At 37.4% G+C, this 14,333-nt stretch overlaps 1 protein-coding gene across 1 annotated transcript in view; it reads left to right on the top strand.

The window, feature by feature from the left end:
• Positions 1-14,333, top strand: part of CPNE8 (copine 8) — a gene marked incomplete at both ends in the record, with an annotated part of 98,110 nt that overhangs the window by 59,305 nt on the left and 24,472 nt on the right. The window contains 3 exons of the mRNA XM_080363808.1: positions 636-711; positions 5,654-5,707; positions 8,658-8,719. Of these exons, the coding sequence (XP_080219934.1) occupies positions 636-711; positions 5,654-5,707; positions 8,658-8,719 (192 nt within the window). The remainder of the gene's footprint in view (positions 1-635; positions 712-5,653; positions 5,708-8,657; positions 8,720-14,333) is intronic.

A 14,333-nucleotide genomic window follows, 5' to 3' on the forward strand; every position in this document is an offset into this window, starting at 1 on the left:
CTTGGTAACCACTGCTTTAGTGTTAGCTTAAGATCTGCTTTCCAGTGGTGTCTAATACCGTAAGATGAGTGGCCTCAGCAGGTGGCTTTTCTTCTCCCGGATGGGAAAACACAGCAGCTGAAATAAGCTTTGGGTCTTCCCCTTAAAAGTACCACTCAACATCACATTTCACCGATTGGTAGGGCTGGTCTTTTCTGGTTTGTTACTGCTTTCCCTGTCTTACTTTCTCTCATGTAGTCTTGTACACAGTTCAGAGTCCATGATGACAGTGGTCACCCAGTGAGAAAATGGAGATAGTCTCTGATAGCCCACTCTGGTTTTTCAGATTCTGTAAGCTTACATTGGGGTCAGATAACCAATTTAAACCTAGTCCTTGTTGTGCAGCTCAGTTAAGCAGAAAACATCAGAAAGATACTTTTCACATCTAAACTCTTATTACTAATAGAGTGAACATCAAACAGAGGGAAAAACAAGCTTTTTTTTAAGCAAATTAGATCTTTTGCCATTGCTTCTTCCTTGTGTGTCAGTTCATACTGGCTGTGCTTCTCTTTTTCATAAACAGATGTAATACACGTTTCAATTAATAAATGCTGTGCATTTGATTGTAAAACTTTTTTTTTTTTTTTTTAATACAGCCATGATTTCATTGGAGAATTCACAACAAGTTACAGGGAGTTGTCGAGGGGGCAATCTCAGTTCAACGTGTACGAGGTAAGTATTGTGAGTATTTACTCGCTTTCAGGAAACATATGAGAACACTTCAAATGTTTTCATGGCAAACAGGTCAAATCAGCACAGTGCTTGTGAAAATCACACTTTGGAATTATTTCACATTTCTTTTATAAAGAAGAACAGAGAATCTGAAAGTGCCGTTTCATAAAAGGATTTAAGGACAAGTAGGTATGTGTGCCCGTGTCAGCGCGCTGGGCTGTGACAGGGCAAGAAGAGCGCTTGAAGCAGTAATAACTTGGTAATAACTTGGAACAAATACTGGGTTACCCCCGTTTGTGTATGAACGATTTGTCATTTATTTCTCCTTTTGGCAACTGTTACCTGTGTTGTATGCTATTTTCTACCATCGGAAGAATATCTGTTGATCCCTACATCAGATGTAGTCTCACATGCCTTTTATTTTAAGTGCAGACTTTGGAACCTTTAAAGTTTTGATGAAGGATTTACAAGTGACAGAAAATTTAGCTTACTTATTGGTAGGGTTTTTCATGTGGTGAGTTACCATATTTGCTTAAAAATTTGCATCTTACTTGCAGTTTAGGAATTACACTTCTGCCAGCTACTGGGATTGACAGGCAGTTGTCAATTCAATTATAGTGGTAAGATGTTATCATGTATTGTAGGTGAATGCAGGCTGCATCCATCTATCCTCTTAGTCTTCTTCCTCTTTTGCTCAGCACCCTTTGGCCAAAATTGTGCAGACTTGTTTATTTCAGATCTAATAAATCTCTAATTTAAGACTTCTTTCTTAATTTAGTCTGAGATTATTGAGATTTACAAAAGCATAAACTTTTTTTCCAAGATCAAACTTTATTGAATCTTCAAAATGTGCTGTCATTTATTCTCAGAAGAAACCAATGAGCTTGTGCAAACAAAAATTGAGATGCACAAACTTGAAGTGACATAAAGGAACTCGATTTTGAGTATAAAATATGAGATCTTTTGTCCTTTTCAGAATTTATAAATAATACTAAACACAGGAATGGTCCAGTTTTGAGTTGGTTGTTTTTTTCCTTTATTTCATATTAAAGAGGCTACAGTCTCCTCTCTAATGAACTTAAAATTTGTTTGTATCAGTTGAGTAATGAACATAACCCAGGAAAATATAGCATCTGCCAAAGTGCCTAAGGGAAAAATAAGAATGATGACAGTGCATACTACTAGAAATTGCCTTCATTTTGCCTTGGCTCTTGAACCCTTGTTCTTTTTGGGTTAGACCTTGATTCTTACCCCTATGCAATGGGTTGCTGTCATCACACCACAGTACAAATGCCCATTCCTAGGTCTGATTACCAGCAAGATTAGTCTAGTTAAAAGTAGCTCTCTCTTGCAAAATGTCATCATATGCAGAGCCCTCTCACGCTTTAGACATTCTGGTAGCATAAAATGGGTCCTCTTCCTGCAGCAGCAGTTTCAACCCATGTCTTATATAACGTAGACCAAGTATAGGAATTGAAGAAAAATTAAGGCACTTAGCATTTTTCCCCTGTCGTTTTTGATGTCCTTAAAAGTATTTCTTCTTTCTTGTATTCTGGAGCTCCTTCCCAGCTTCTGCCTGGGATATTGTGTGTGATATTTCTCTTAGTATTTCTTTAGTGACTCTGTGACTCTGCCCTTGATTTCCAGTGTTACCAGAAGCCAAGATTTTGACCTTATACCTCCTTCCCAGGGAAAAGTAATAACTAAGGCTCCCCAACATCAACAGTGGTCATATTGCCATCTGAAAAAATGGGAAAAGCTTTTTCCACGGAATCTCCCTATAACATAGTCTTGTTAGTATGAGCATCTTCTCTTTCAAATTAGCAGCTAATTTGTCTTTGAGTTATACTGCAGGTAATATAGGCCCTTCTGCTATGTGATGCCACCTGGTGACTTGTGGATTCATATGAGCTGTAATTGCTTTTGGGATGGTTCTGTGATGAACTGTCTTGAAGATTCTGTTCCTTCTTTGTCCATTCTGGTAGGAGAGCCTATTCCTGAATTTAGACTCACGTATGTGCATGTTGGTGAAACTCCTGACCAGCCTGTCTGCAAGATCTTCATCAGTGTAATCTTTATCCCATGATCAGAACTTCTTTCGGTTCTGCTTCTCCCAAGGGTGATTCAGATGTAAGACAAATCCAGCTGATTACTCATGGCTATCCTGGTAGACCATTTAATTTCAAGGCCTCTTATGTCCTTCAGAATAAATAGATAAGACTTTCTTCAGGGTTTTAGGTATACTTTTTGAAGGATTTATGTTAGCTTCTGCATTTGCACCATGAGTTCCAGCATCACGCAGTTTGCATGCACAATGTCTCTCAGAACTGAAATGTGTTGTTTCTTCCTCATGGAAGATATTCTTGCTAATAATGAGAATACAAGCCTATGTGGCTATAGCCTGTTTGGGTTTTTTTTGTGTTGGTTTGTTGGTTGTTTTTTATCTTCATGGTGTGCAGATGTTTGTTATTCTGTAAGCTATCCTTTAATCGATCTTGGACTACAGCCATCAAATATCAGTATTTTGTAAAATTTCATATTCCTAATATAGGTGATCACAAATATGATTGTTTAGGCAAACACTAATGCGAGATCAACCCCAGAATTACTGTAATTTACATCAGTTTCCTTTGGATAGTGTCACAGCACAGATTACTGTGTGCAGTGAAAATGTCCTCTCCTGTTGTACCACTGACATGGCTTCTACCCTGCTAGGAATGTTCTGTCGTAACATTCTAAGTCATTTTGCAATTTCTTAAATATAGCATCAGTATCACATTCCCACATTTCCTGAGCATCCCGTGTTTGCCTCCCCACATTGCAATCCTCTGTACTTTGCTACTGATTCTACTTGATCAGGCTGTGCAATATCAGAGCAAGAGAGACTGGAAAAAATATTTTTAAATTATTTTGCATTTACATATTGACCCAAGGCAGGTAGAGAAATTCGTGTTTGAGTGGGTACCCGATAGTTTCAGATTAGAAATATTGCTATGACAAGCAGTTTTCAATTGACTTTTTTTAACAGGTGAGAGTTCATGTAGATTCCTAGGTTACTGCAGGGGTGTAAGGCTTTCAGAGGCTAAAAAATGTTGGTTTATTTAGAAAGCTATCTGCATTTTGAGAAAAAATAAATATTATAATAATTATAGTAGCTGGAATTATAGGAGAGAGACAAGCTGTAATGTAATTACTCTTTGATATCAAGGAGATGCCTTGTTTCCTGTGATATTTCACTCCAAGCTCCAGTGAAATTCATAGCAATTCCTTAGAAACCAATTGTCAAGTTACCTGAAGCAGAAGATTCATCTGAATCTGCTTTTTGGCATTTAATGACTGCTGGCAAGAAATATGCTGCAAATTCAGGCCTGACCACTGGATTCTGGAGAGCTGTGAATGAAGGGCCACAGGGCAGGCAGTCTGGTACCTTCATCTTCCTCCTCTGGGCAGCTGTCAGCAGGAATCAGCTTCTGGCTGAGATTCTGGTTCAACAAGAATCACTTCACTGTGTATAAACCGCCATTACACAGATTTAATCCATTGCTTATCAGTCAAGACACTGTTTATAGGAGGGACAGGGTTTGTTTGGGAGCTTTTTTGTGTGTGGTGGTGTTTTGTTTTGTTGGTTGTTATGGGGTTGGGTTTGGTTTGGTTTTGGTTTGGGGTCTTTTTAAGTGTTAAAGGGCCTTTGTATGTGTGAGGCAGTAAAAGCTTTGAAGAATACTTATCAGTTAACTGGGGCATACAGGAGCCTATTTGGGAAGACCTCAAATCATAGTTACCTCTTTCTGCCTTACATTTCACAGCTGTTGTATGTTGTGCAAGGAATATGATCTTTAAAAGTAATTTCATTTTGATTGGGGGAAGAGAATGTTTGGAAGACATGTATTACTATTTTTCCTGTTTTCAGGAAAAATTGTTGAAATGTTTTATAGCAGTTAAGTGACTAAGATTTCAGTTGGGAATGTTTTCATTCCTTGTCATTCACAGAACATCTGTGAGTAGTTTACAGTAAAACTTGGCAGTAAGCCACAAGAGTTTGAGTTTCCTAGTTATAGAGGAGATAGTTGATCAACCTAATTAACAAAATAATGTTTTACTTCCAGTTCCATGTACAATTTTGAGAAAAGCAGGAGTACATTTTAATGTGTATGTAATGAAACTGGCTGAGACTTGCCTTGGAATGGGTAGGTATTCATAAAGGAAACAATTTTTTTGGTGACTACAGCGGGAAATTTTATAGGTGTGGGTTCAAGACATTCAAGAAAACTGTTTAATGCTTTGTAGTCCAGTTCCATGAAGATTGTTGTGCATGGGGAGTGCCTTGAGGCCCCACAACTCCTGTACAGCAATCAAGTGGTGGTCTGCACCATTTTCATGAAATTACTGACTAGTTTTAATTCTGGGACAGTGTGATCTGCCCCCAGAATTGCTTTTCCCGTCAGCCAGATCCTGTCACTGCATCAAATACAGAAATGGGGAGTAAAATGGCTCTCATGTTTATCAGATGATACTGAGGCAAAAATGGAAGCACATTAACTGGAATGGGAAGAGGTGCGTTGTGAGATGAAGAAGCGGTGACACAGTGCACTGAAACACTGGAATCAGAAATGCAGAAAAATGCAGAATCTTGTGAAAATGCAAAGAGGTGTTTTTTCACTGAGCACTCAGATTTAGTGAACACTATCACCTCTGCCTCAGTCCCCTATTTGTCAAATGTGAATAACAGCACTGGCTTACCGAGCAGGTACCATGAAGATAAATTCACCGGGTTTTGAAATATGCATATACCCCAGCACTGAGGTGCATAAGTAAACAGTATGCTGAATAAATTTAGAATGCACTGAAAATAGACTACTTTCTGCATTGAAAATATCTAAACACTTATCTTTATTTTAGATCATAAATCATACTGCTTTAATATTTTTATCTGTGTTTCCAGGTAATAAATCCAAAGAAAAAAGGAAAAAAGAAAAAGTATGTTAATTCTGGAACAGTAAGTAAATATATTTTATATTACTGGATGCTTTTCTCTTGAAACACAGTGTAGTTGGCTTGTAATTTAACAGGATTAGAACAGAACCTTCTGTGAATACCACAACGGTAAACTATTTACTGTTACACAACTTTTATTTTCAGATTATTTTAATTTGAGGAGTCTGATAAAAGCTGTGTCCAGGTGTGCTGTTAAGTTGCCAGTGCTTTCCAAATTTGTTGTACCAATGTTTTAGTCAAATCCTTGGAATTCCTGGACTGAACACTTAATTTTTATCTGAAATTTATCTGCACTTTAAAAAGTTAATTTTCTTTTTAAATTAACTCCCGAGCTAGCATCAGTCAAAGCTATTATGCTTATCATGGCTAAACAAAGCGATTAATCATTTTTTATTACCAGCAGGTTTTTGTAAATTTACGTTGAAAGATCTGTTGGTATAGTTTGGGATGAGATTTTAATGTCCTTTCATTCATATGCCATATTCTGTTTTATGAAGCATTTGCTAGCAATGCAAATAATTCCCTTCAACGCTCCCTCAACTTCCGTGCTCTGGCATCCATGATGTTCCAACATCAGTTACAAAAAAAAATGAAGATAAATGTTGAAGAACTGCATATTGGAAAACTTAATCAGATATAAGATATGGTTTTTTGAAAACATATCCAGCTTGTGGGTTATTTTCCACATGAGCAGTTCCACTGACGTCAGCACAGGGCGACTTTCACCCTGAGCTGTAGCCTTGAAGGAATTTTCTGTCATTCTCACATTCTTGCATAAGTCGGTTCATCAGTAGGAAAATAAACACTTATTTGTACCTCTGCTTTAAATTGTGAAAAAGAGGCAGAAGCAGCTTGTCCACAAACATTTAAATTACAAGACCTGATTCATTAGATAATTTACTTTTTGTTAACATATTCCTTTTACTAGAATTGAGTGTGCTAAAATAAAGTTCTGTTACGCTAAGCCAGTGAGTAAGTTATAAAAAGGGGTTATTTTAAATCAATACCAAAGGTAAGTGTACTCAAAATTGTAAGTATGAAATCTATCTTAGGGTACAGAAGAGCAAAAAGTACGTTTGCATGTCACATTTTCCTGTTGATTTTAATTTTAAATATCTTAACACCTTCATATGAATGTCTGCATTTGAAAGAATGCATTTTACTTACATTTGGACAGACAGAATCAACTGTTCCTTGTTATGCTTTGTCTCAAATTACATGAGAATTCCCAATAAAATGCTGTTAGTAAATTTCTTTTCTCTTTCCTTCTCTACCAGTGTTCTCTACTGTTGGTTTTGTAATTTCTTCATCAAGTCGTCTTTGCCTCCATTTGTCATTAACTTCTGTTAGTCCTTCCGGCTTCTCTTACACTTCTCCAAATTGCCGTTTTCCTATGTGTTTGCCTGAAGTTTTGTTTTTCTTCTCCCTATCATTCACCAAAAATATTCTTTATCCCACGGATTCCTAAATTTCAAAAGCAGGCAGCAAGACCATCGTTTTCACTGATAGGAAGTTGGCTTCTAGAAAACTTACGTAAAGTGGATATAGATCATGGACTGCTATCGCACTGCTGCTTTTAAGTGCTGTGTACCTACAGTAGTCATCTCAATTCATTACTACTTCAGGGGTCATGTTAAATTCAGACAGACAAACTACATACTAAGCAGAAATGTTTCGTTTTAAACAAAGCAAAGTAGTACAATTTAAAAGTCACCATGTAAAACTTGGAGCATTGGTAGTCGTCTGTATGGAAGCAAACACTTTGGCCACTTTGGAAGGGTGGCGTGTGTTTTCATTTGTTACTTTTTTAAATTGGATTCACTGAAATGTTTGCTTAAACTAATTAGGAGCAAGATAACTAGCTGTAATAACAATTGAATCATTCATATGACTGTGTCCAGTGGGAAAATGTATGGAAATTGCAGGCTTATACGCAAGACTAAGCTACTGATAGTCTGGTATAACTTTGTTATGACTTATGTTCTCAACTTGAAGGGTAATTTGATGGTTTTAAACTTTGCAAGTCACTTAGGATCACAGAGTAGCTGTGATAAAGAAATTAGGACAGAAGAGAGAATTACTACCTGTAATCTCATTCTGAGTCCAAATTTACAACATAGGACTATTTTCAGTTTTTATATTTTGCTGCAGGTGGAGGCAAATCAAATTTTGTTACAAATTCCATCCTTTTTTTATTCTTTGTGTCATTATCAGTGAATTTGCTTTGAGTAGTTACTTAAGCCTGCCTGCCTGATGCACTTATGTTGTAAGAGAGTTTTGTGTCAGTTTGTAAATAAAATGAAAATAATTTGGATTTAACTATTTGGTTCATAGATATTGTGCAGTATATGAAGATCTTGAATGCTGGATCTTTTCCACTTGAGTTTATACTTCTGTGACTCAAGTGGTGGAAACGCGAGTGACACCTTTAGACCACTGTCTGTGTTTTAGACCTCTGTTGTTTCTGAGTGATAGAAGCTAGGACTGAAGAAATTTCTTATCTTTGCATTTTTTATATATCCCACTTCATTTATTTTACATATTTCATATATATGTATAATTTACTAGATTTTTTTCATTCTTGGCTTGCATTAATACTCAATACCACTTTGAGGTGAGAAATGACATAAATAATTGTAATTGGGTTCTTTAAGCAATGTTGAAATACTCAAAGGATAGATGTATTGTCACCCAGCCTCTAATATTCATGTGTAGGTGTAGTGCACACTGATCAGAAGAGATGCATGTGGTAACCTTCCCTGGAATACAACCTTCCATCCCTTAGCTTTTTCTTAAAAAACTAAAAAAGAGAAGCAATTGTAGCAGATTTTTTTTAATCTTCTAGGATATTACATCTTAAGGATAGAGCTCCGGAAACATTGTGCTTATGTCTCTACTTGTTCAGCTGGGAAATGACAATTCATGTCTGACTGTCTTTTATTTGCTTTCAGGTAACATTGCTTTCCTTCCTAATTGAAACAGAAGTTTCATTCCTTGACTATATTAAAGGCGGGTATGTGATTGGCAACAAACCTTTCTCGTTTTCACAATCTCATTGTCATTCACTAATAATTTGTATATGTACTTTGCATATGATGACTCTAAGTAGTATCTGTAAAGAGCTGTATTGTTTCCTCATTTTAGAGGCTGTACTTTCCTACATAAAACCTGCAGATAGTTATTGATGTAAGTTAAGTTATGGAACTTCGCTTATAATGTTGGAATTGGTGTGGTGCTAAAACACTGAGTAATGACCAGTGATCAGCCAGTGAAAATTGGATTAAGCGAAAGAGAATTACCCATATACTAGCAAATTAGTAAAATGCTGTTTTATTTCTTCTGATTACACTGACCTTTGGTGTACTTAATATTGGCATTTGTTCAGAGACTTTCCCCTGCAAAGGCATTTCTTCAATACTAATTATGTAAAACTTATAACATGTTCAATTTCTCATTTATTGTCATTTTCCCAAAAGGGAAGTAGAGACAGAAGCATCAAATGGCTTACCCTAGAGCATGCCTTGAAATAGAATGGAATTTCACAAATTCCTGGCTCTTAACCTCCCTACCAGAACACAATTCTTCTCTAAGATAAATGGAAATAATTTGTCATATGTTCCTAGGTACTTAATGTGGATTTTTGAATAATAAAATCTGAATATACATTCCACATTTATTTTAGAGCATTGATTACCTGTGGAGAAACAAGTTAGTTTTTTATGCCAGTCTTCAACCAGGCTTCAGCCGAAATAATAAAGAAGTCTGTGTTGTGTTTTGGCAGTAGCAATATAAGACTTTGCCTTTTTTCCCAACAGTGATAATCCTACAGATGAGAATGTGCTTAAGGTTTATTCCTAACACATTAATCGCCAAAGTTCATTAAGTTAAAGTGACAACCCCCATCATAATTGTTAGCTACAGAGAAGCTGTCAGTAAGCCCTCTGGACTGCCATTGCCTTCAGCGGTTTGAAAACCCACGACCTGCGGCTGTACTCAGCACTGAACTGCTGACCTGTAGAGGGAATGGAACGTTGTTCAGATGTTCTCCAAACTGTTGACCCTAACCCATGGGCTGCTGCAGAGTGTAGGTTTTTTCTCTCTCAAGGACTAACAGCCTCTTTGATGTTTCAGTTCTCCAAACAGTTAAATTTTGAAGTTAGGAGATCCAGGTTCACTGCTGTTTGATCTCCAGCCAAGAAAATAAATATTTTCACTAAGGGTAAATTCAGTCTGTTACATATCTCAAAACAATGTGTCTTTTGGCTCATTAAGATTAAACCTGACAATAATGTTTTATGCATAGTACTTAAAAACGGCAATGCTTAATTAGGGTTTTTAACGTTGGTGTGAATGTATTCTCCTTAAAATTCTTACTCAGTATCTTTGGAGAAGTTTGTGATTTACCTTGCTGATTTGCTCGCTCTTTGGTGGCTGAACATATTTTCTCATTTGGATAGGATGCAGAGCCTCTGCAACATTTGATTTGATTGTTTGATATTACAATGTTGTATGGTGTACACGACTGGTTATGGGTGACCTTCAGAGGGAGTTGTGTAGGCCCATCATGGAGACGTGTAAGTAGGAGGACATGTTAGTGGAAGGAAGGGGCTGTGTGAGAGGGCAGCCGTCCCTCCCCAGGATGGCTGGGAAGCTGGGGGTGCAGCTGGGCAATGTGGTTGGCAGGTGGGGGTCTCATCAGCCAGTTGTGCAGTGCACAGGCAAGGCAAGCAGGGCAGGCCCAGAGATGGTGGCCAGGCTCAATGGAGAGTGCAGATCATCAGGGCAGTTTGCACTGATGAGGCAGCCAAGGTCAGGCTGGGAAGGCAAACCACAGATCCAAGTCAGGACCAGGTCCAACCATTACCAGGCAGAACTATGGTGGACAAGGCAGGGAGGTCAAGCCAGGAAGGCAATCCATGGGTCAGGATCTGGATTAGTGAAGTCCATGGCCAGGCATGGGCTTGGCTGAGCTGGAGACCTATACTCCTCAGACGTAGCTCAGACAGGGACTGAAGGCTCAGCTGAAATGTGGCTCCTGAGCCAATGGCGAGGCACCTGGTGGAGGGCCGAGGTGAGTCTGGGGACATTAAAAGGCTTTTTAGTACACTCAGGATGCTTCTGGGCTACAAACTATCAAGCTTTTCCAGAATTGCTATCCTTACCTCCAGTTCAGTTAAATGGCAGCTGCTGCTGCAGTAATTCTTGTCTATTTTTGCACTCTTTGGATCCTACAGTTTCTCCTCAGAGAGGATTTAATTTGGTTGTTGACTGCCTTAGAATCTGTTACAGTTTAGCAAAGGTAAAACTTGCTAATATTGGTCGGGCATGCTGTCAAGGTACTACTGCATCTTTAACGGCTGAAGAACATGTAAACTCTATATGCTATAAAGAATCCTATTGGCACATTTGCTTGGCAAGCCGTTCCTCAGGCACCTAGATTGCCATGATTAGGAAACGGGGTAATTCTGTGTTTCTGAGTCCATTTCCCGTGATGAATACGGGTTGTGCCTGCTTTGAACTACTGTGAGTAACAGATAGCTACTTGAGATAATAGAAGAGTATTTGGAGTATCAAGGTTCTGGATGTGATTTCCATATGAACAGTCGTGGTCAATCTGTTGTGGAGCACTTCTGATTTGTGCAAGTATTCTGGTTTTAGTACAGAATTGTAGAGTTTGAGAGAAACAGGTCAATTTTATTAGGACTGCTGTTGCCTTTACCAGAAGCAGAAAATGGTCATCCATCCATGTTTACTAAAAGTTTGTTTTGAATGAAGCATATGTATGCACAGATGCATGAAGAAACAGTTTTACCTCTAGTGTAGCTGTTTGTTCTTTGAAGTGTATTGTACATATATACCTCAACTATCTTATTTCCCATTCATTCATCATTCATCTCTACAAGAAGAGTGTGTATAAGGAACTGAGATATTAAGTTTTGTATCTAAATTTGGAAAAAAAAAATAATATAATGTGTGCATGTGTAATCTTTTTTGAATGGTTTATCATGTTTCCCACTGAGATGTTACAGTACAAGTTAATAAACCTAATTATCTATATACTAAAGACAAATAGGATTTTTGAATACAAATACTACTTTGTCGTTACTGATATTTTGTATACATCTCTGTAACTGCAAGTCAAAGAAGACTTGTGATATTAATAATTACCGTTCAAGCTTTTTTTCTCTCTTTTATATAAAAAGAGTGTAAAACAGTAGAATGCTGTGCACTTAAAAGTAAGCAGTAATACTTATCATTTAGTTATTTTATACAGAATCTTGGTTAGTGATTCATACAGTTATTTCTATGTACGTGCCAGTGACAACTGTAGAAGTACATGTATAAAATGTTACCTTTCCTTCTGCAGCTGTTGCAGTTTTATTTGTAAACATGGCCTGAAGGCTGAGACCCAGAGTAATTTCCTTGGCTTCTCTGTTCCTTCCTTTGTCTCATTTAATACTACTGTGTATCAGTTGCAGTCCAACTGACAGATTTTGAAGGAAGGGAGAAGATTTCATCATTAATCAGTCTGTTTTCCCATCAAGTATCGCCTCCAAAATTGCTTTTTTAGTTCCCTGTTTTACTTCCTTTTAGTTAGGCAAGGGGAAGAAAATACTGATTCTGCAATTGACACAACATTGGCTCTTTTAAATGGATGTTTATGAAATACTTCATGTTCAGAACTTTAATTGGAATTGATTTGAGGTGTCTAGAACTAATACTGATTTAATGGAAATCTTGACATCTTTAAGTGTGACAAATTGGGATTACATTATTGATTTAATTTATGTTTTGAGTCTGCATCTGTTTAATTGGTATATTGCATTGTAACTATCATCAATATGACTGGTTTTTTTTAAAGAGCATTGAAGAATTAAATAGAAGTTTATCCACAAGTTCTATTTTTGTTTTACTACATAATACTGTGTTTTATAGCAGTATGGCAGGAAAGAGGTAGCTGTTTCTTTTGCATCTAAATGTTATGTCAAGGGGTGCCATCTTAGTAGCTGACTTTTTCTAACATCTTGATACTTAATCACGTATCTTGCCACACTGGTCTTCCCATGTTTAAAATAAGTACATTGTAGTAAAAATTATTGTCTGTTTGAAAATCAGACTTCTCCTGCCACTTAACAATTAATAACATATTTCTATCAAAATGCCTCCTAATATGTGAATAAGCTCAGGAATGTAAGGGGTATGGCCTTGAAGAGGAATGCACTTGAAAATATCCTGGTTTACAGGAATGCCTGTGAAACACTTAGTTTATAGCCAAATGTTTTCTTCCCATCATATGTAAAGCCTTACCTTCGTCCAGAATTTTGGAAATGAACACCCACATGTTGTTTGGATTCTAAGGGCTTTGGGCATACATTTTTAACTGTATTATATTGAGTCATTGATGGTCATAATGGAAATTTAGAACTCCTTTCATGACAGCTATTTTCATCCAGCCAGTGCACCATATAATGCAATGGCCTGCATATTTAATGTTCGAAGACCTGATGTGCAAGACAGTTTTCAAGCAAGGGCTGCCAGAGCTACATATTTTGGAGGCTTTACCAGATGTTTTTTGTATGCTTGGGGAGTAATAAGACTATATAAGAGGAAGATCTTATAGAGCTTTTATCAGAAAAATCCTCATTATGTTGATTCTCCATTTGGCCAAACAAGCATCTGCCAAGGGGGAATTATGAACTGACTGTCACTGGGGACTTAAATGCCATGGAGAGGATACAGCCTCTTGGTAGTGTTAGTTATTCCATTAGCTCTGTTCTAGAGCTGTGCACAGTAAGTGGTCCTCAAACCTTCAGCAGCTCCCCCCTGCTAACAGACCAGCTGGTTGTCACTCTGAAGCCACAGGAGGAAATTCATGTTTCCTTCCAGTGTACTATTTAGAAAAATATAATCATTACAAACATTATCAAGCCTAGTAGGAAGCTACACCCAGGCTTAGTTTGTTCCCTTATATATATCAGTGCTGATACAACTCTCAATAAAAGAGGATAGGTCTCACCTTGTTCTCCCGAAGAAATGAAGTTGCCACTCTGTGGTTGTGAAGTGATAACTGTTCCTTTTTCAGATACTTTCTTCATTTCTCATCATAGTACAGGGTGAAATCACCTGTCCAGGTATCAAATAGATCATGTTATTCTATACCAACTAAATTCTGGTAGAGCAGTAGTGATCTATTCAGCTCTGAATCCATAAGGCACATTGCTGTGCATGGATGTTCTGCCAGAACTCTCTCTTGGGACAGGACAGGACATGGAGCAGCTCAGCCTGCCTAGCCACGTGTCAATGTGTTAGTGGTTTTTGTGCAAACCCTCATGACCTTGCAACATCACTGATGTAGCAGGTGTTATGAGCTTTTAATGTAGCTCCTTGGAGAACTGTACAGTTGGAAAAACAGGAACAGAGCCTTAGCCAAAGAATTTCCTTATTAAACACAACAGGTTTTTTTGTCTTCTTGTGTTTTAAATTTTGCATCATTTAATCAGTCACCTAAATTTGTCTTGAAGACTTCAAGTTTATATGCTTTTTAACATTTTGAGTGTCCTTATTCTGAATTAATGATTTTTCAACTAATGTCCCTTTACATAAAATATAATAATCAATAATCTCAT

Source organism: Nesoenas mayeri, assembly GCF_963082525.1.
Source record: "Nesoenas mayeri genome assembly, chromosome: 1".
NCBI lineage: Eukaryota > Metazoa > Chordata > Aves > Columbiformes > Columbidae > Nesoenas > Nesoenas mayeri.